The 18,924-nt window shown below is 37.2% G+C and overlaps 4 protein-coding genes across 5 annotated transcripts; 3 read left to right on the top strand and 1 right to left on the bottom strand.

Moving 5' to 3' along the window:
* The first annotated feature begins 1,059 nt into the window (after positions 1 to 1,059).
* LOC147275052 (respiratory burst oxidase homolog protein F-like) lies at positions 1,060 to 5,707 on the top strand. 2 transcript variants are annotated; one of them, XM_086227823.1, is made up of 15 exons: positions 1,060 to 1,453; positions 1,647 to 1,803; positions 1,924 to 1,972; positions 2,111 to 2,224; positions 2,353 to 2,760; positions 3,015 to 3,401; positions 3,518 to 3,613; positions 3,748 to 3,863; positions 4,019 to 4,121; positions 4,230 to 4,412; positions 4,522 to 4,653; positions 4,741 to 4,869; positions 5,232 to 5,317; positions 5,374 to 5,378; positions 5,490 to 5,707. In XM_086227823.1, exons 1-15 carry the CDS (start codon positions 1,060 to 1,062, stop codon positions 5,597 to 5,599), a joined length of 2,469 nt encoding a protein of 822 aa, XP_086083949.1. In that variant the 3' UTR covers positions 5,600 to 5,707. The 2 variants fall into 2 exon arrangements, with proteins under 2 accessions (XP_086083949.1, XP_086083948.1); XM_086227822.1 differs by lacking the exon at positions 5,374 to 5,378 and having other exon boundaries at positions 5,232 to 5,310.
* A 192-nt stretch (positions 5,708 to 5,899) lies between these two features.
* Positions 5,900 to 10,630, bottom strand: ATP3 (gamma subunit of Mt ATP synthase). Its single transcript, XM_086256455.1, has 9 exons — positions 10,391 to 10,630; positions 9,406 to 9,449; positions 9,124 to 9,276; positions 8,097 to 8,210; positions 7,880 to 8,007; positions 7,552 to 7,674; positions 7,335 to 7,454; positions 6,477 to 6,598; positions 5,900 to 6,362 (listed from the first exon to the last, which is right to left on the bottom strand). The coding sequence occupies exons 1-9, from the start codon at positions 10,486 to 10,488 to the stop codon at positions 6,293 to 6,295; spliced, it is 972 nt and encodes a 323-aa protein (XP_086112581.1). The 5' UTR covers positions 10,489 to 10,630; the 3' UTR covers positions 5,900 to 6,292.
* Positions 10,631 to 12,104: 1,474 nt separating this feature from the next.
* Positions 12,105 to 15,591, top strand: LOC147275050 (Mitochondrial substrate carrier family protein). Its single transcript, XM_086227459.1, has 9 exons — positions 12,105 to 12,252; positions 12,662 to 12,777; positions 13,007 to 13,064; positions 13,297 to 13,446; positions 13,627 to 13,837; positions 14,354 to 14,399; positions 14,795 to 14,915; positions 15,031 to 15,103; positions 15,197 to 15,591. The coding sequence occupies exons 1-9, from the start codon at positions 12,183 to 12,185 to the stop codon at positions 15,429 to 15,431; spliced, it is 1,080 nt and encodes a 359-aa protein (XP_086083585.1). The 5' UTR covers positions 12,105 to 12,182; the 3' UTR covers positions 15,432 to 15,591.
* A 256-nt stretch (positions 15,592 to 15,847) lies between these two features.
* On the top strand, positions 15,848 to 18,768 carry LOC147275049 (DNAJ heat shock N-terminal domain-containing protein). The gene is made up of 3 exons (XM_086257484.1): positions 15,848 to 17,567; positions 18,137 to 18,195; positions 18,330 to 18,768. The coding sequence occupies exons 1-3, from the start codon at positions 15,876 to 15,878 to the stop codon at positions 18,385 to 18,387; spliced, it is 1,809 nt and encodes a 602-aa protein (XP_086113610.1). The 5' UTR covers positions 15,848 to 15,875; the 3' UTR covers positions 18,388 to 18,768.
* Positions 18,769 to 18,924: the final 156 nt, after the last annotated feature.

Here is an 18,924-nt window from a genome sequence, read left to right as displayed (position 1 = left end):
GAGATATTGAATGCAAAATTAGAAACAAAAGTCAAGTTTTCACTTCTTAATCTAGCATGAGTGGTTCATATGCATGATTTAGCTCTGGAGTCCCAATAGTCAGGCTAATTGTGTTTATGTTGTTATGTAGGAAGGCACGTGGTAACTATCTGTAGGGTGGATACAAATTCCAAGCCAAAAGCATATATATTGTGAAATCCACACAAAGTACCTTTAACCCAACACACATGACCTTCTCACCTTATAGGCTTTTGCAAATGAACAGAATTTAGCAAATTTCATTTGGTTTGTTGAAGTGGGAAATTAACTTGATGTTGCTTCAGCAAGAGGTATAATAAGCTATCAAATAACTATATAGTTGATGGTCAAAGTGTGTGGCTAATCATTGCTTGGTAGCAAGGTTGATGTTGTTGGGTGCACATATAATATATAAGTAACTATACATATATATACTAGCTAAATGCACACCCTTTTTGTTTTGTCCAGATAATATAACTCATAAACATGCAAAGCACAAGATAATGGAGTAGAGAGAGGTGGGTTGTGTGCTAGGAAATATGACTTTTATGACCAATTCTTCTCATAATGGCTTTCTTGCATTGCAAGGTGAATTGGTGATGAATAATATCACGTCTTCATGAGCTGTATTTGGTTTTAGCTGATGGGGAATATAACCTCATTCATGATCACAACCTTTTCATTTCCTTGCCTTTCTTTCTCTCTGTAGGCCTAGCTACTCTACCTGCCCTCACTTTCTTTCTGCTCCCATTTTTTCAACTCCTAACAAAACCTCTATACATCTCTTGCTTAATCTTCTTACTCAACCACCCAACCCAAATCCAAGAAACTAAAAACCTTAGCATAAATTAATTGACAAGAACACCCAGTAGCTTAATTAATTGTATATTTGTACCTCTCAAAGAAAACAAATTAATTAAATGATATATATGCCACTCACTCTCTTTTTATTCATGGCAAAAACATGAAAATTTGATTACACTTCAATTCCCATGAAAATTTGATCACCAAGTATTGCTATAGCTAGTTTGGTACCCATCAATGGAGGCACATGTAGAGCCCCAAACCGCTCAACAACAACCCTCTGAGTCATCTCTTTCACCATCTTCATCTTCATCTTCTTCTTCTTCTTCTTCTTCTTCTTCTTCTTCTTGTTGCAGTGCCAGCATTGTGCCTCTTCCTGTCTCTCCGGTTTGGTCTGAACCTCATAAAACCGAGTTACCACTGCAAGCTGTGAACCGGCCACAGCATTATATGCCAGAAAATGGGGAGGCATCCACGGCGGGGTCAGCCACTGAATGGCTGAGATTTATTGACCTCATGGGGAAGGGTGGGATGGAGTGGAAGAATGTAGAGGAGCGGTATGACCGGCTTGCCTTGACCGGATATGGGGTTGAACCGGTTATAAAAAGGTCTGATTTTGGTTTGTGTATAGGTGAGCAAACCTAACATTAAATTTGAGTTGGTCATGATTGACGGGCTAAAAATGTGTTTATATATATGTTTGTGTGGTTAACATAATTAATGTCTACTCGCTAGTCAACTAAAATGATCAGAAAATATAGTTTCTAGCATTTACTTATTAATGTTAAAACTCTTTTATGTATACTTTGATTCATGTTTGGTAGGGATGCAACAGTCACCAGAGTTTGCTAGTGAGCTACTAAGAGCTTTAAGGGGAAGAAGGGATTGCAGTTTTCATATACCAAAAGGAGAACTGCATAGTTTCTGGTGTCGTTTGACTGACCATTGCTTCAATTCGAGGATACAGATTTTCTTTGACCTGTAATAATCCTCATTTAAATTCAATAAGATGCCTAGCTAGCTTCATATTATATAATAATGATTGTTTATGGCAAGATTTTAATTAATTGACCATTTTCTAAGGTTGCAATTTTTTTTCAGGTGTGACAGAAACATGGATGGAAGAATAACTGAGACAGATATTATGCAGGTAATTGTGTCATGAAAAACACTCTTTTAGAGCCACATGATTGTAATTAACGTTATAATTTCAAGTATACTGATTTCCATAGCAACAATTTTGTGTTCATGTTTGCTGGTTTGCTTGGAATATTGGCCACTGTTGCAGACTATCATACTAAGTGCTTCTACAAATAAGTTGTCTTTGACCAATGAGGAAGCAGAGGACTATGCTGCTTTAGTCATGGAATTTCTTGACACTCAAAACCAGGGCTATATTGAGGTATTCCCTCTTTGAGAAATGAGAATTAATAGAATCTTAATTCTGCAGATTGTACCATGTTAAAACCCCTGGGCCAATCACTATGACATACACATTGACTTTTTAAACTTTGTCACTAACTTTTGCAGCTCCCTCAATTTGAGACTCTCTTCAAAGTGAGCTTCTCAAAGGGCTCCTTTTCAACTAATCACTTGTCAATCAGACATAAACCATATCACAATTTGGACCCATTTCAAGAGCCAAAGTCTAAGACTGAAATTTTATTTCGATCCTATTGGAGACGTGCATGGATAGTTTTGTTTTGGTTGATGGTATGCATTGCACTATTCACTTGGAAATTTATTCAATATCGCCACCGAGCAGCTTTTCAAGTCATGGGGTACTGCCTATCCACTGCCAAAGGTGCTGCTGAAACCCTGAAATTCAACATGGCTCTAGTTCTCCTTCCTGTTTGTCGTAATACAATTACGTGGCTTCGCAAGAGCCGTTGGATCAGCTCAATCATTCCATTTAATGACAATATCAACTTCCACAAGGTAATTTGGCTCATAACTTAGCTTTGGTGGTAGAACACTTACCTATGCTATAACTTGGATTCGACAAATGCTATAGCTAAGAATCTTTTAGTTTTGTTATGCAATGCTATAAATTTCTGATGTGGGATTCTTTTTCGGTCTGAGATGTGGGATTCTTTTTTGGTCTGAGATGTGGGTTTCTATCCTCAACATTAACAAACACAATGCAACATTATGTATTGCACTCTATACTTATGTTTGTGGTGTATATGTAGCTGATTGCAGGAGGGATAGTAGTTGGAGTTATCCTACATGGTGGGGCTCACCTTGCTTGTGATTTTCCAAGAATTAGTGATTCTGATCGTTTAATCTTCCGGCAAACAATAGCTGCCCGATTTGGGTACCATCAACCATCATACTTTGAAATATTGGCCACAAAGGAGGTGGCAACAGGGATTGTCATGGTGATACTAATGACCATAGCATTTTCACTAGCAACAAAATGGCCACGCCGGAGATCACCTTCACTGCCAAAGTCTGTCAGGAATGTCACAGGATATAATACCTTCTGGTACTCCCATCACTTGTTCATTCCTGTATATGCATTGCTCATTGTTCACTCTATGTTCCTCTTCCTAACAGACAATGTAACTGAAAAAACGGTAAGCCTTCGAATTAATATGATAATTTTACCCTTCCCCAGGAAATGTTTCATTTTGTCCCCATGTATTTGGAATTTTAACTTCAGAGTTTTAATGTTAAGAATCTGCTTAAGCAGACATGGATGTACATTGTCATTCCAGTTCTGTTATACACCGGGGAACGAGTTTTTCGAGCCATAAGATCAGGATTTTATGAGGTGGAAATTTTGAAGGTATATACCAATACTACATTACCCTTGTTAATTTGAGGTTTAGTAAAGTTTCAGTAATTCACAATTGTTGCAATAGCAACTAGTTGGGAATCCAACCCTCTGTTTACTTCTTTTTTGTGTCAACAATTGTGCAGGCAAGTATTTATCCAGGAAAAGTGGTGTCCCTCAAATTGCAAAAACCAGAAGGTTTTAGGTACCTGAGTGGCATGTACATATTCATTCAGTGCCCTCAAATTTCACCATTTGAATGGTAAGTCTGTATTGTACTTCTCTAAGCATTCATCTGTTTCAGAATTCTGTTATCAACTAAAAGTTACTTTGGATGCCCTTGGATTTTCAACTGTCCAAATTAGCAACTAGGCCAATCTATTTTGAATTCTGTTTTTCTCCTTTCTTCATTGTCAGGCACCCATTTTCCTTAACTTCAGGACCAGAAGATGACTACCTAAGTGTGCATATTAGAACTGCCGGAGACTGGAGTTACCAAATATACAGTCTTTTCCAAGAGGTAATATTGGGAATATTAATGAAAAGACTCAATTCCAATTCCAAATCTCAATTCAGCTTGGATAAAATGCCTCAAAATTTCAGGGATTGTTCTTTTGAACTTATACAGGCAACACTGTCTGGAGTCGAGGGTTATCCTAAAGTATACATTGATGGGCCCTATGGTGCTGCCTCTCAAGACCATGTCAAGTATGATATTATTGTTTTAATTGGTCTAGGCATAGGTGCTACACCTTTCATTAGCATCCTCAAAGATGTTGTCAATGGTGCTGAAAAACCACGTTGTGATCATGTAACATTTCTGGCTTGGTTATACTTTGTGTTTCATTTGAGAAATTTGATCTCCAAGCTATTGACTTTTCAACAATTAACAAACTCCTCTCTTGGGTATCTTAATTTAGACTGGTTGCAGAGAATGCAGCATAAGAAAGGCTCCATTGAAAGCCTATCTTTATTGGGTTACAAGAGAACAAAGCTCCTTCGACTGGTTTAGAGACATCATGAAGGAAATATCAAACTCTAACCAAAAGCAGGTACAACCCAAAGGTTAACTTTAATTGTATGTTTTCTTCTATGAATAAGTTTTACCATTCTAATTACTTTTGGTGATCACCCTTCAGTCTGTCGTAGAGATGCACAGTTTCTTAACTTGTGTGTATCAAGAGGGGGACGCACGCTCAGTTTTGATAAGCGCTATACAAGCATTGCATCATGCCAAAAATGGTATTGACTTTGTCTCCCGGACTCCGGTAAGTACTGTGTTACAATAACTAATCATAATACTTGACCTGCATAATTAGCTAGAGGCTTAGAGCAACCTGCACACTTAAATGTATGTCATAAACCCTTTATTTTTATCCCTCTTATGGTGTTAAGAGTGTCCTAACCAAAGTTTCCTTCATTGGTTCTATTTAGTATGGTGCATGTTTGGGGTACCAATAGTCTTTGTCTCCTTGTCTTCTTTGCTGAATCACCTAAAGAAACGGAACAAAGAGGGAATGGTTTATCTGGGAAAGCATTTTTATCTTTGCTGATAGTCATACGCCTAAAGAAAAGTTGAAAACTATATTTGGATGTTAAAAAGAGATCATATTTCTGATGGAATTTTCAGGTACACACACATTTTGCCAGACCAAACTGGTTCAACATCTTCTCAAAATTGGCACGTAGACATAGAGGAGCACGAATTGGTGAGACGCAAGCAAATTCTCATCAAAAACAGAGAAAAAAAAAAGTGCATTATAATTCTGTAGAGTGTGTAGCGTGTTGGCCAACAAGGCAACAACCATGTCAAAAGGAAATGAGTCTCTTTTCTCTTGACAACCACTGCTGCTAAATGCTAATTGAACATTTGGGTTTTCTTGGACAGGGGTTTTCTACTGTGGCCCATCAGCCTTAGCAAAAGAGTTGGAGAGAATGTGTACCAAATTTTCCACCAAAACCTCAACAAGATTTGTATTTCACAAGGAGAATTATTAAGATAAGACATTTGGTTATAATGTCGATCTGTGTTGTACCAAATCCAAAAATTGGATGGTCATAAGAATCAAAACCACCCAATCAAGGTTCAAATGTATATTATATATATAGTTGGTTTAAAAATGGACAAACAAGTTAATGGAATTCTTTGGCATCTGCGTATTAGTTGAGCTAAATTATATTTTTGGTTCTTATAGTTTTACTCGATCTCCACTTGAGGCTTGAGACCGTGTAATTTAAAAAGTTGCAAAATGCATACACTATAAGGCAGTTTCTTCATCAGATAAATGATACAAAATATGAACAAGAATTTGTAAATAACAACTCGGCCCAACTATTGTGGCAAAGACAATTATTGTCATCCAAACACACCAACAGTCACACACAGCATTCTCTTTGATCCCCCAACAATGGTATCCGAGAAGAGAAAGCTGATTACCAACAATCATTAGACTTGTGCCCAAAGAAAATGAAACGGATACAACTTTTACAATTCTCAATCATTTAAGATGAATTTCTCAAGTGCGGAACTTAAAAAGAAAAAGAAATCTCAGAGCCATCAATTTAAAACATCATTGATATAATTTTTAGTTCCCAGAATTTGACCCTGGAGTAATTATTAGAACAAAATGACTCCCAAAGGTAACATCTTAAACTTCAAACCACATTTTTATTTCGTCACCATCAGATAAATTAACCCTCTAGTGCAGATGCTCCTGATATAATCTCAGTCAATTCTGTGGTGATCGATGCTTGACGAGTTCTGTTACAAATAAGCACATAAACAATCATCAGTCATTTAAAGACAAAAAGAACATTAAGAAAACATACAGAAACACTAGACAACATCTAGAGAGAGAGGGAGGGAGAGAGATACCTGTTATAAGTGAGTGTGAGGCGATCAAGCATCTCTCCAGCATTTCTGCTTGAGCTGTCCATGGCAGACATCCTTGCTCCTTGCTCACTGCAAGCATTCTCCAGCACCGCATTGAACAAGACCTGATCAAAATATGAAATTCTTTTATATGGGTAAAACGCAATAAAACATATTCAGTAATAGAGACTTTTGAATTGCAGAAGAAAAGGTTTCTTATATAAACTTATGCGCATCAGATAAGAGCATCAATTCCTAGTATAGGTGCCGGGGAACTGCTGCTCATTAAAGGACTGGGGGAAAAGGATAATTACTCCAGAAACTAATACACTATAAGAAGCATTGCCAAATTTACAGTACTTGTACAACATGAAATCTACAGCATATAATTATCCATAAAGAGTTTATTTGGAGTTACAACAATGTTTCACCCATTTGTGGACCCAAAAAGAATGGTTTCCATGCCGTAGAAAATAAGAAAATTAGAAAAGGGTTACTAATACTGAGTAGTGGGTACTGGCCAGTCACACAGGCATTGTTCCTCAGGAAAACATAATACACACTGCACAAAAACATGGAGGGAATGCCCCTCAGGAACACACACACAGCATCAGCTTCCTAAGGCAAGACCAAAATGAGAAAACTATTGAATAAGAATATGGATATTTTTAACTTCTAGTAACTGAGGTATTCAATTCCGAAGACACTGAAGTTTAACAAATACGGCCAATAAACAGTTGATCAAAAGTGAACACTATAACCGTGTAAGTGTTGCACATAACAATGCATTCAATCCCAAGTTCCCAACTACTGCCTGCACAAATAAATTATTAAGTCTCTAGCGTCAACGGAAAGACTTACACAAGAAAATTGGAATTCTGCCAGATTCTGGAGTATTTCTGACTTTGTCTCACCACCTTCAATCTCATAGGAATCTAGGTCGCCAAGCTTTCCACCAGATTCACACTCTCTCTCCACAATCTACATAATGTCGTATCAAATATCCACTAACCAGAAATTCAAACATGAAAAAGACGAGATAAAGTGTGCATTTAGTGAATTGAAGCATTCTTATTACCTCTGGAGATAATACAGTGGACATTGTTGGCAGAAATGAGACGACTGACTGAAACTTGTTGAAGACGATTCTCAAAGCATCAAACTCAACATTTTTTAAAATGTCATCAGCTATAACAGAGACCTGAAAAAAGCACAGAAAATGATGGTAAGAACTTGTACATTTTTATATGAAAAATAGATGCCGTATTAATAACTTTGTTAGTATAAAGGATCAGACATACTAACTGCAACATTAATATATTATATATTTGATATAATAAATAACTGCCACATTAACATGTTTTCTTTCTTGTATGGTATAGTGGCATGGAACAGCAAATACTAACCTGGGAGTAGTTCAAAGGATTCTTCTGCAATTCAGTAATGGATAGCTCAATGTCCTTCTTTGAGTCACGTATCAATTGAGCTTTTGCTTTTTCCCCCAAAATGACATATTTTGTCTCTTTGTCAGGACCTAGAAAAAATATATATTAATTGATGTAGGATATAAACTTAGCAGACATCAAAAGACTAACAATCAGCTAGTTGGATCCTAAGAAATACCTGCATTCAACCTGTGAAAGCCCTTGCTTATCTTGACCGAAGTAGAGTTAATCCCACCGCATAAACCTTTGTCGGAAGAGATGGTGACAATAACATCCTTCTTAACTTTGACGCCTAGCATGAAAACACAAAAATACACAATGAGGGCAACTTAAGACAATATCAATATGAATAAATAGAAAGTAACCTATTCCTCAAAATGGGAGAAAACAAATAACAGAAATACAGCAAATACCTATTTAATGCACAAGTATTATCAATAAAAAGTGCAGAGTAATTTCAATATTCAGTTGAGCTAAAACTTGGCAAGAGTAACAGTCAATCCATTAAGGAATTAAAATATTAATTCACAAATTTGTTGGTGCACTCGTCGCTCCTGTTAGCCACAAATTAGCGTAAATAGGAGAAAACTGACAGACTTCAACTCAAAGGTTGAAGAATAATTTTCCAAGAAATTGGTTGCAGTTCACTATGCACCTAGATTGAGTACATATTACAACACTGAAATTATGTTGTCAAAGATTCCACGACTTTAACAAGAATAAAAAAAACAGAGTGAGAGAACTACCTACATGCTAGTTACTCATAAAGAACACACTCTTTGCTATTCTTAATGTAGGATTCTCCTTTTATAAGAATATAATCTAATAAATAATTGATTACACGTCCATCAAATGTGAGTAGGGAATACAGTTAGAATCCACATGAGCTACAAAAAATTTTTGATGAGCACTGCTAAATTATGCTACTTGTATGCCAGATTCGTTGTTACAAAGACTTCAAAAGCAATGCAAAGGAATAAGCAGGAAAAGAAATGTGGAACAGAAACAATGAACACTAAAAGAGTGCAGGTACAATGAGAATGAGTATTATAATAATACAAATTCTTACAGCTATAAAGGACAAAATTGAAAGGCCACGACCATGTCAAATATGAATGAAATTTTATTTTTATAAAAAAATCAAAACATACAGGAGTCAAATAACTTATATAAACTTGAACAGAAAAGGTATGCTTGTAACATACTGGGAGTGTCACCAAGAAGTGCTGTGAAAGGCTGCCACAGGCCACGAGAATTTTCAGCTCTAACTTGAATTGCTCGCAGCTTTGAGGCTGCAACCATTTTCATTGCCTTTGTAATTTTCTGGATATTCTTCACACTCTTCATCCGGGTTCTAACTGTATGCACAATGGATTAACAAAAATAACCACATTACCATTTGCTATTGTTGTTTCACCAGAAATCTGTGTAGTGTCTATCACAAAAGAGGAAAAAGATAATAACTAATTGCTGACAATGGTTCTTACCTATTTGAGTTGAAATTGAGCGCACTCCCAGAGGGACCTGCTCCCTGCCACCAAACCAAACAAGTTAGTTGTTCCAAGTGCAGAAGTAACGGAAAACAATGGCAAGACATATAAGAAATGATTATTATAAAATTATCATTGACCATTTTCATGCATTATATAAGGTTTTCACAGGTCCCCCATCCAAGGTTTCCCGTATTTCCAAATAAAAATATTAATTTAATGCATAGTGTAAGTGTAACTACCCAAACGTATACTACATTTTATAAATCCACATTATATTCAATAGTCTTCACGGAACATGGTTTGTGTGTCACATCCCATATCCAACCCAAAAGAAGAAGAAAATACCGGGACCTTTTACCAAGCAAATCAACTGCACTACTCAAACGCAAGAGACTCAGCATATGTGTGGCAAACATTTACAAGTGCAGAAAAAACGTAGTGCTTTTAAAGTTTTGACAGTTTATTTGTGGTTAAATATGCCCCCTAGAGTTAATTTTTAGTTCTCAGTTGTTGATTGCAAGTTAAGGTATTGTGTCACTTCCTTATTACTCATGTGTTTTTCGTAGCCCTTGATTTCATTTCCAAAAGCTCAGATGCACCAAACACATTTTCTCCAACATTTTTCTTGTTAATATAAAGATAACGCTATCAAACAGCACATCCAAACAGGGTAAAAGCAAGCAACATCTGAAATTTTCATTCACCAAAGCCAAAAATGGCTGCTTTTCGCTTTCATAGTTAGTAAAATGATTTCAGTCTTCCACATAACACTGACCTTTGCAATGCTTTTAAGTTTAAAAAAAAATAAAAATAAATCATCTGTTATTAGTCACCAATTAACAAAACCCATCATAACATTGACATCCACATTCTATTTAATTTTCTTTTTCTATGTCACAAAATTTCTCAGAAACCAAACGCAATATGAATACAAACAAAAGGATTAGAAACACAGCGGATTTGAAAAAAGATAACGTACTCGGCAGGGATGAGAGAGGATCGGACGGCGGCCATTGGATGGGGGGAGATCAGAGGGGCGAAACGTCTCCCTTCTCGTCTCAGAGCAGCCATCGCCATTGCTTTGCGATTGGTGATCGATTACTGAAAACCCTAGAATCGAATGTTCGGATCCGAATGCTTATAACAAGAGCTGCGAGCTCAGGGACGTTTTCACTCTCTCGCTGATGTTAGGCGTTTTGGGTTATATGCGTAAAATCCTTCTACCAAGGAAAGGATTGCTATGTACAAGGGGGCGATGCCAAAACGACGAGGTATTATGATGCTGCGGTGTGGACACGCCATCCAAAACCAAATGTCATATCGGGGTACAAAAGATAAATAAATTTCAATTTTGGCCCCTGAATTTTGACTGTTGTGGCATTTTGGTAATTTAAATTTTAAAACTTCTTATTGTGATCCTCGAATAATAGTAAGTGTTTTAGTAAAGAACAAAAACTAAGAGGTATTTTATCAAGTTAAACGTTTGCACACACTTACTATAATTTGATGACCATACAAGATGTTTTAGTGAGTATCACAATGGTGAAAGTTTAAGGAGACAAAATTGAAGCTTACTTAAAATGAAAATAAGGAACAAATGTCATAAACTAGGCCATATTAGATGAACTCACTCCCTACATTTGTAAATTAAGGCTAGAAGGACCACAATTTTGTACCATATATTAGTATCACCTAATGTGATATCTTATGTGCCATTTTAGTATATGTGGCCAATTACGTTAATATAATTAATATAGATATATTGTGATTATCAAATTTCACATTCTCTCACTTACTCATACCCTTCGTCATTAATCAGAAAAACATTTTCACCTACTCCATCATACCCTCTATATTATTCGTCTTATCATTTTTTTTTTTTTGGCGAATAGTCTCCACCTTCCTATGTACTAACAAGAGCTTCCAACCAATTTTCTCTCATTCTCATTTTTCTTACATTGCCTCTTATACACATTTTCATCCCTTGTTGACCTTATTGTTTTTTTTTTTTTCAACTCAAATCTACTATAGGATTTGTACGAATCACACATATGTAAACTTGAAAAATCTAACCAAATCAAATTTATGAATTGTGCCACAAAATCATTCGGAGTTTTGACTCGGGAATTGGAGTATAGGGCTCATAGTTTATTTATATATGGGCCTAAAGTCTTGAACTTAGGTTCCACACTTAAAATTTGTTATACAATGCACAATATAGACCGTTTGGATTTCGTGTTTGAATGTGAGCTTTAGGATGTAAGAGACATGACTTAAACTTTAGACCAGAGTTTAAACTCTGGATTCGAATTATCGGCCTGAGTTTCATATCTCAACTCCCTTGGTTTTGGGCTAGTGAATGAGCCAGAAGTTTAGGCTCAAATAAATTTTTATACCAATTAAATGAACACCTCTCAAATTCTATCATTTCATTTTCGGATTCGTTTTGAACATTGTAAAAAAAAAAAAACTATTAAATCGATAATTGGAAATAAATACTATTAAATCAATAGCCAATTACCAAAAAAGTTGCATTTTCTAAAGGGACATATTCTTCCGTTTGAGTAAGAAAATATGGTCAGTAAAACATTTTCTTCTTTAAACTCTAGAGTTTTCCCATCTAAGTAACAAAAGAGTAAAAAATCTTAAAATTTGGAGAACTTCTTTTAGATAAAATCGCGTTAAAAAAAGTTGTAACTTCTTTAACTAAAGTACCCGCCCACTTTAAAAAGTCCATAAACCCTAACCGGGAGCTAGAGAGAGCTACTTCAATGGCGATACAGAGCTCGGCTTCGAGCGAAAGACATGCTTTAGGGAACACAACCCAGAAACAGTTTTTTGGTAAGCCTTCAAATTCGATATTTTTAACTTCGATTATTTGGAAATTGGAATAATCGGGTCATCTTCTAGCTAAACGCAACTACTGGACTTTTAAATACAAGTCTAGCTATGCATGATTGAATTTGAAGCAGATGAAACACAAGGTTTTTTTTATATTTTGTTTTTCATTAAATAAGTAAATTAATGCACCCAGCAGTAGAAAGGAAGGGAAATATTTTATTTAATTGCCAGACTATATTTTTGGGCAAGAAAATAAATCAGGGTTTTGGAAATTTGGGGGATGTATATGCCAATATGTGTATTGAAACTTTGTTTACTTATGGGTTTGTAATGTTTTGCACAGTAGAAATGTAAAATGTGTAAATAGATTGGTGGGAATGAAGTTTGATCTTTTAATCTGTTAATGTAGTTTGGAGGGAATTTTTGTGGGGAGGTATTGCCGGGGCTTTTGGGGAAGGAATGCTGCATCCGATTGACACTGTAAAGACACGTATTCAAAGCCAAGCTATTCTTAGTGCAAGTCAGGTATGATCATGAAGTATAGATGTTACAGATGTTTTATTCATGGCTAATGGGTAAAGATGAATTATTTGTTATGTAATCACATAGATGATAAATTTAACTTGATATAAATTATATGGGAGAAAGTAAATTTTTGAGTTTTGGATCTGGTATTTCTTTTTGATTGCTAAAGTCTTTCCACTAGATTAGCTTGCAAATGCCATATTATTAATAATTGAGTTCATACCTGCAGAACCAAAAGGGCATACTGCAGATGGTACGAGCAGTCTGGGTTGCTGATGGATTAAGGGGTATTTCATTTTCTTTTCAAAGCAGTTTTGTAGTTTTTGCATTCAACCTGTTAGTCCTATTTGTGTTGCACGCAACATGTTTACACTACATTTTTCCACATTTTTAATAATTTTTTTTTTCTTCATCACAAAATTATAAGTAACCAGGCAGATACTCACGTGTTTTGGACTTTGAACCGATTGTTCGTTCATTCTCATAGCATGTGGTTCATCTTAACTAATAATGCTGTAGGCTTTTATAGAGGTATAGCTCCTGGTATCACTGGTTCTCTTGCAACTGGAGCAACATATTTTGGTGTCATAGAATCAACCAAAAAGTGGATTGAAGAATCACATCCAAGCCTTGGGGGACATTGGGCACATTTCATTGCTGGAGCTGTTGGTAAGCTGTTCTGCAGCTCTTAAATGTTTTATCTCATTCATACTGCTCTCATTTAAGTATGGAGGCCCTTTTAGGCTTTCAGTGTTAGTATTAGCAACTTGAATTATTGTGGACTCTTCAGTGGTCAAGTGCCTCAGGGGACTCAAAATTCCTTTTCTCCCTTTTCCTTATGTATTTCAGGAGATACACTTGGCTCTTTTGTATATGTTCCATGTGAAGTGATGAAGCAACGCATGCAGGTTCAAGGCACAAGGACTTCTTGGAGTTCTGTTATCATGAAAGATAATGTCTCTATGAAGCCTGGTAACCAAATGTATGGTTACTATACAGGGATGTTCCAGGCTGGCTGCTCAATATGGAAGGAGCAGGGGCCAAAAGGTTTATTTGCAGGGTATATCTCAAAATCAACCTCTCTAATATTTAAAGTTGTGATCATTTTCATATCATGTTTCCGCCTCTTCCGCCCTCCTCTCCATATTTTATTTATGTGGGGGATAAAACAAGTAAGGGTCTCGAGGACTGTTGGCCTCTTAGGTCAACCGGTGTGTGTCACGAGAATTTGATTGTAATTTGTGTTTGGAATTTAGGATGTTAACAGGATTTAGATGGACATCTCGTTTATCCTCCTTGTAACATTTTTCTTTTTTCATTAAATAAAATCTGTGTTTTCTATACATATAAATAAAAATAAGAATTGGTTAGTTTGAGGTTGTAATTCATGCAATCCTGTTTCACCATGATTCCGATAGTTCACTGTAAAACACTGGAGGCTGTTTCCTGCCCACCCATGACCCATCCATGCATGCTCCCATACACAACACTCAGACAAAGACACATCAGGCATATTGGAATTATGACTATTAACTTTCTTGCGTAGCTGTGGATTTATATTTCATTCATTTGGCAGATACTGGTCCACGCTCGCAAGGGATGTGCCTTTTGCTGGTCTAATGGTACGTTGAATTGTGATAATTTGATTGGTCTCGCTTATTTTTTTGGCCTTTACATCAATTGCTTCTTAATGTTCATGTTTCTGTCAGTGTGATTAGGTCTCAAAACACTGGCAAATAGGATTAAAACTTCTAATAGCTAAATATTCATTCAAATAGGATTGTAACTTCTTAACAATGCATTCCCCTAACTAATTTATTGTTTTATTTTGTCCAAAAAAAGAAAAAAGGAAAATCATATATACTGGCTTTTAATCATTGATGAATCATAGGCAGTTAGACTTTTGGTCTCTAAATGAATTAATGGTTATTATTCTGTTGCTTTTCTTTAATAAGCTCTGGTTGTTTCTATCTTATTAGTTTTGTTTAAAAATCATGGTTTCGTCTGCACTATGCAGGTTATGTTCTATGAAGCCTTGAAAGATTTGACAGAGTATGGGAAGCAAAAATACATACGCAATCCGAATTTCCATATTAATAGCTCTGTGGAGGGACTCATACTAGGAGGATTGGCTGGTGGTATGTACCTTTGCTTATACTTCGTCCTACTTGGTGCTGGTTTAAGTCTTCTATAATTGGATTCAGCAATTAGTACTGCATGAAGGCTGATTTATACTTGCATTAAATTGTACAGGCATTAGTTCATATCTTACCACTCCCTTGGATGTGATCAAAACAAGATTGCAAGTGCAGGGATCAACCTTGAGGTATCAGTTTAGTTTTATTGTTATAATTAATTTTCCAATGACTTGTCTATTTTTTCGTTACAATTTTTTTATTTTTTATGTTGTGAACTTTAGGTACAACGGCTGGTTGGATGCAATGCGCAGCATATGGATGACTGAAGGAGCACAGGGAATGTTCAGAGGTAGCATCCCCAGGATCACATGGTATGTTCCAGCTTCAGCTCTTACGTTTATGGCTGTAGAATTTCTCAGAGACCAATTCAATGAAGGATTGAGCGATGATAACATGCAAGAAGTTGCTAGCTTATCAGTAGAGAAAAAGGGATCACCTTTACAAGGGCCGGCATAAGAAACTCCAACCCATCTGGTTTGTTGCACAGATTGGGGCATTGTGGCATGTATCCAATTTACAGATTTTGGATGAGACATTGAATAATATTTTTATATGTATAGAATTACTTTGTTTTCATTAAAAAGAAAAAATTTCTTAGTTTTCAAGTTGGTTGTGATGTACTATTTTGGGGACTATTACTCTATTAGCAGTGGTTTTCCTATCCGCTGGTGAAGTGAAAGTGAAACCAACTATAATTAGCGAAAAATAGAAACACAAAGGAAGTTAAAAACAAAAGGAAAAATACTGGAATACAGACATTACCGTAGTAGTCCGTAGGGATTCCTAGCGAAATTGCATACGTTGCGGAGACAACTCCACAAAGACATAAATACCCCTGTTACTTAAAAGCTTTAAATATAAGTGAGTCCCTCACACACTTGCAAGTTGCACAGAACAAACATGGCCTCATCGGAGAGGCGGTGCCACTACGAGGTCTTGGGTGTCGAACGCGACTGCTCCGCCGATGAGATCCGGTCGGCTTACAGGAAGCTGGCTCTCCAACGCCACCCGGACAAGCTCGTCCAATCCGGCTTGTCCCAAGCCGAAGCCACGGCTCAGTTCCAAGAGCTGGCCCACGCCTACGAGGTCCTCTCCGACCCCAAAGAGCGAGCCTGGTACGACTCACACCGCAACCAAATCCTCTTCGCCGATCCCAAATCAGCTAACTCGGTCCCCGACTCAGTCATCCCAAACCTCTTCTCCTTCTTCTCCAACACCGTATATACCGGCTACTCCGACTCGGGTCGGGGCTTCTACAAGGTCTATTCGGATCTTTTCAACAAAATTTACGCCAACGAGCTCACTTACGTTAAGAAATTAGGGTTAGGGCTGGATACTGTACGTGAAGCTCCGGCTATGGGGAATTTGGAGAGTCCTTATGCTCAGGTCACCGCGTTTTATAACTACTGGTTTGGGTTTTGTACGGTTATGGAGTTCTTCTGGGTGGACGAGTATGATGCAATGGCAGGTATCGACCGGAGGTCAAGGAGGTATATGGAGGAGAAGAACAAGAAGGCGAGGAAGAAGGCGAAGAGAGAGTACAACGACACGGTGCGGCGTTTGGCGGGGTTTGTGAAGAAGATGGACAACAGGGTGAGGGATATGATGGTGAAGAGGGAGGAGGAGAGGCAGAGGAAGAGGGAGGAGGAGAAAGAGAGGAAGAGGAAGCTGGAGAAGGAGAAATTGGAGAGAGCTATGGTGTATGAGGAGCCGGAGTGGGCGAAAGTGGCTGAGGAGGAAGAGGAAGGAAATGGAGTTGAGGAAATAGAGGAGGAGGAGGAGGAGGAGGAGGGTAGGAGGAGAAAGGAATTGTATTGTGTGGTGTGTGGGAAGAAGTTTAAGAGTGAGAAGCAGTGGAAGAATCACGAGCAGTCAAAGAAGCACCGCGATAAGGTTGCGGAGTTTAGGGAGTCGATTGGGGATGAAGAGGTTTTGGAGGAGGGAGAGGGTGAGGAAAAGGGTGAGGTGGATGATGGGGTTGATGAATTAGGTGAGAAGATTAGAGAGGGGTTGGAGATTGGGGAGGAGGAGGAGGATGGGGTCGGAGTGAGTGGTAGGGAGGATGAGTTTTATGATGTTGGTGATGAAAATGAGCGGGAACAGGTTGATGAGGCAGTTGGGCTTGATGATGATGTCGATGAGAATGAGGATGAGGATGAAATGGGTGTACTTGAAGCAATGCTGTCCGGGCGAAAGAGTAGGAAAAATGCAGCTTTTAGGGTTGAGGTTGAGGATTCCTTGGTGACCAATATTCCTGTGGAGAATGATCGCGATGAGGTAATGGAATATGATAACCGGAAGAGCACAAGAAGAGTGAGGAAAGATAGGAGTAAGAAGAGTGGTGGAGAAGCTAGAAAGGTTGGCAGATCTGAAATTAATAATGGTCAGAGTGAGGAAATTAATGAACATGATAATACAGATATAAAGGAATCCAAATCTTATTCTATTGCTGAAGATGATAGTAATGACAAAGGGGATGATCAGTTAGCAAGAAAGAAAAAGACCTCAAAGCAAACTGTTGAAAAGAAAGGGAATGTGAAGAAAGAGGCAGACAGCAAATCAAAGAATTCATCCAAAGGGAAGAAAGCTAAGGTAATCTTGTTGCTTACTAAATTAGCTTTATTGCATCACCAATGCTCATTTGTCACCCAACTTATGATATGCTGACCATAATTTGTAGATATAATCTACTGGCTTATGAGTTTGTCAATTCACATTGAATGCCTAATTTCTAAATGCTTGTGTGGTATGAAGTATGAACCTTAATTTCAAAGTTTAATCTGCAGTTTCTGATGTACTTAGCTAATAAAAACAAGGATAAGATTCGACTACCCTTGGTTGAAAACTGGATGTGTAATGTCGTCAAAGAGTCTTCAAAGACTATAATGCTGACATGGAACTTGAAAATCTTCTTATTTGATTGACGAATGCTTCTTGTTTCCGAAGTTTTACTTGCTACGACTTGACACTTTTTTGTTCTGAATCCATTATATAAAGATATTTCTTATGCTTCACATTTCAGGTGCTTGATTTAGCCAAATTTAGGTCTCACTGGATACTTTGATTTTCATACATAATGACTTTTGGCTATTTCTTATTCATTGCTGCTCATTTCTTGTTTTGTTCCATTTATTAATGATTGATATATCATCTCAAATCAGGAAACACCAAAGAATTCTAGCAATGTATGTGAGGCATGCGGAGAGGATTTCGAATCAAGGTAATTAATTATATCCCTTCTGATGCAAAGAATTGCATCCACTCCTGGTTGATCTGCCTTGACATCTGAGTGTCAATTATAGTTTGCTGCTATAGATATTAATTAGTTGGATTTGGATGGTTTTATCATGACAGGAATAGGTTACATAAGCATTTGGGGGACACAGGACATGCTTCGCTGAAGCATCGATGAGGGAACAGTTGCTGAATACTGGCCTGATGTGATTCATCAACCATAGAAGAGTGTTGTAGACATTGATTGGCGGCAATTCTTTATTGTGAGCATTCTTTCATCTTGATAGGTTGCAGAAATAGACAAGGTCTCTGCAGGTAGCATCCTATTATTTTTGATGATTTGAACGGATGGTACAGATACAAGGATTCTCTTTTATCATAAAGGGTATGTATCCGAAGCAGTCTGCTGGTTTGGTTCATAGTATTTGTGAATTCACCAACCTGTGCACCAAAAAATAATGAAATTGTGACATGACAAAACATCATCATTCTACTTGTATTTTGAGAAAATTTTTGAACAATTTATGTATAATCTTATAAATGACATTATTTCGAAGTATGATTGATTTGTCTCGGGAACATGTTGTGGTCTTTTGTTGGATGATTTTGAAATGTTTAATCCTTTCAAGTTGATGGTTTCATATGGTGCAAGTGTTCACAACAGAAGGGATATCAAAACGTAGCTGCGGAACTTTTAGAAACCAATTGCTACCAA

The sequence above is a fragment of the Dryas octopetala genome, chromosome 9 (genome assembly GCF_963921425.1).
Source record: "Dryas octopetala chromosome 9, drDryOcto1.1, whole genome shotgun sequence".
Lineage (NCBI taxonomy): Eukaryota > Viridiplantae > Streptophyta > Magnoliopsida > Rosales > Rosaceae > Dryas > Dryas octopetala.
The sequence above is the reverse complement of the archived record's forward strand: the minus strand, read 5'-3'. Positions and strand labels throughout refer to the sequence as shown.

What these genes read in the sequence shown, in the direction of transcription:
- LOC147275052 (XM_086227823.1), top strand. Translation starts at nt 1,060, where the DNA reads ATGGAGGCACATGTAGAGCCCCAAACCGCTCAACAACAACCCTCTGAG. An exon ending in ACAATATCAACTTCCACAAG is followed by an intron (nt 2,761 to 3,014) that starts GTAATTTGGCTC and finishes GTGTATATGTAG; the next exon opens with CTGATTGCAGGAGGGATAGT. An exon ending in ATGAGGTGGAAATTTTGAAG is followed by an intron (nt 3,614 to 3,747) that starts GTATATACCAAT and finishes ACAATTGTGCAG; the next exon opens with GCAAGTATTTATCCAGGAAA.
- ATP3 (XM_086256455.1), bottom strand. Translation starts at nt 10,488, where the DNA reads ATGGCGATGGCTGCTCTGAGACGAGAAGGGAGACGTTTCGCCCCTCTG. An exon ending in ACTTCTTGGTGACACTCCCA is followed by an intron (nt 8,211 to 9,123) that starts GTATGTTACAAG and finishes TTTTCATGCTAG; the next exon opens with GCGTCAAAGTTAAGAAGGAT. An exon ending in ATCCTTTGAACTACTCCCAG is followed by an intron (nt 7,675 to 7,879) that starts GTTAGTATTTGC and finishes TGCTTTTTTCAG; the next exon opens with GTCTCTGTTATAGCTGATGA.
- LOC147275050 (XM_086227459.1), top strand. Translation starts at nt 12,183, where the DNA reads ATGGCGATACAGAGCTCGGCTTCGAGCGAAAGACATGCTTTAGGGAAC. An exon ending in AACCCAGAAACAGTTTTTTG is followed by an intron (nt 12,253 to 12,661) that starts GTAAGCCTTCAA and finishes CTGTTAATGTAG; the next exon opens with TTTGGAGGGAATTTTTGTGG. An exon ending in CTATTCTTAGTGCAAGTCAG is followed by an intron (nt 12,778 to 13,006) that starts GTATGATCATGA and finishes TCATACCTGCAG; the next exon opens with AACCAAAAGGGCATACTGCA.
- LOC147275049 (XM_086257484.1), top strand. Translation starts at nt 15,876, where the DNA reads ATGGCCTCATCGGAGAGGCGGTGCCACTACGAGGTCTTGGGTGTCGAA. An exon ending in CCAAAGGGAAGAAAGCTAAG is followed by an intron (nt 17,568 to 18,136) that starts GTAATCTTGTTG and finishes ATCTCAAATCAG; the next exon opens with GAAACACCAAAGAATTCTAG. An exon ending in GGAGAGGATTTCGAATCAAG is followed by an intron (nt 18,196 to 18,329) that starts GTAATTAATTAT and finishes TTATCATGACAG; the next exon opens with GAATAGGTTACATAAGCATT.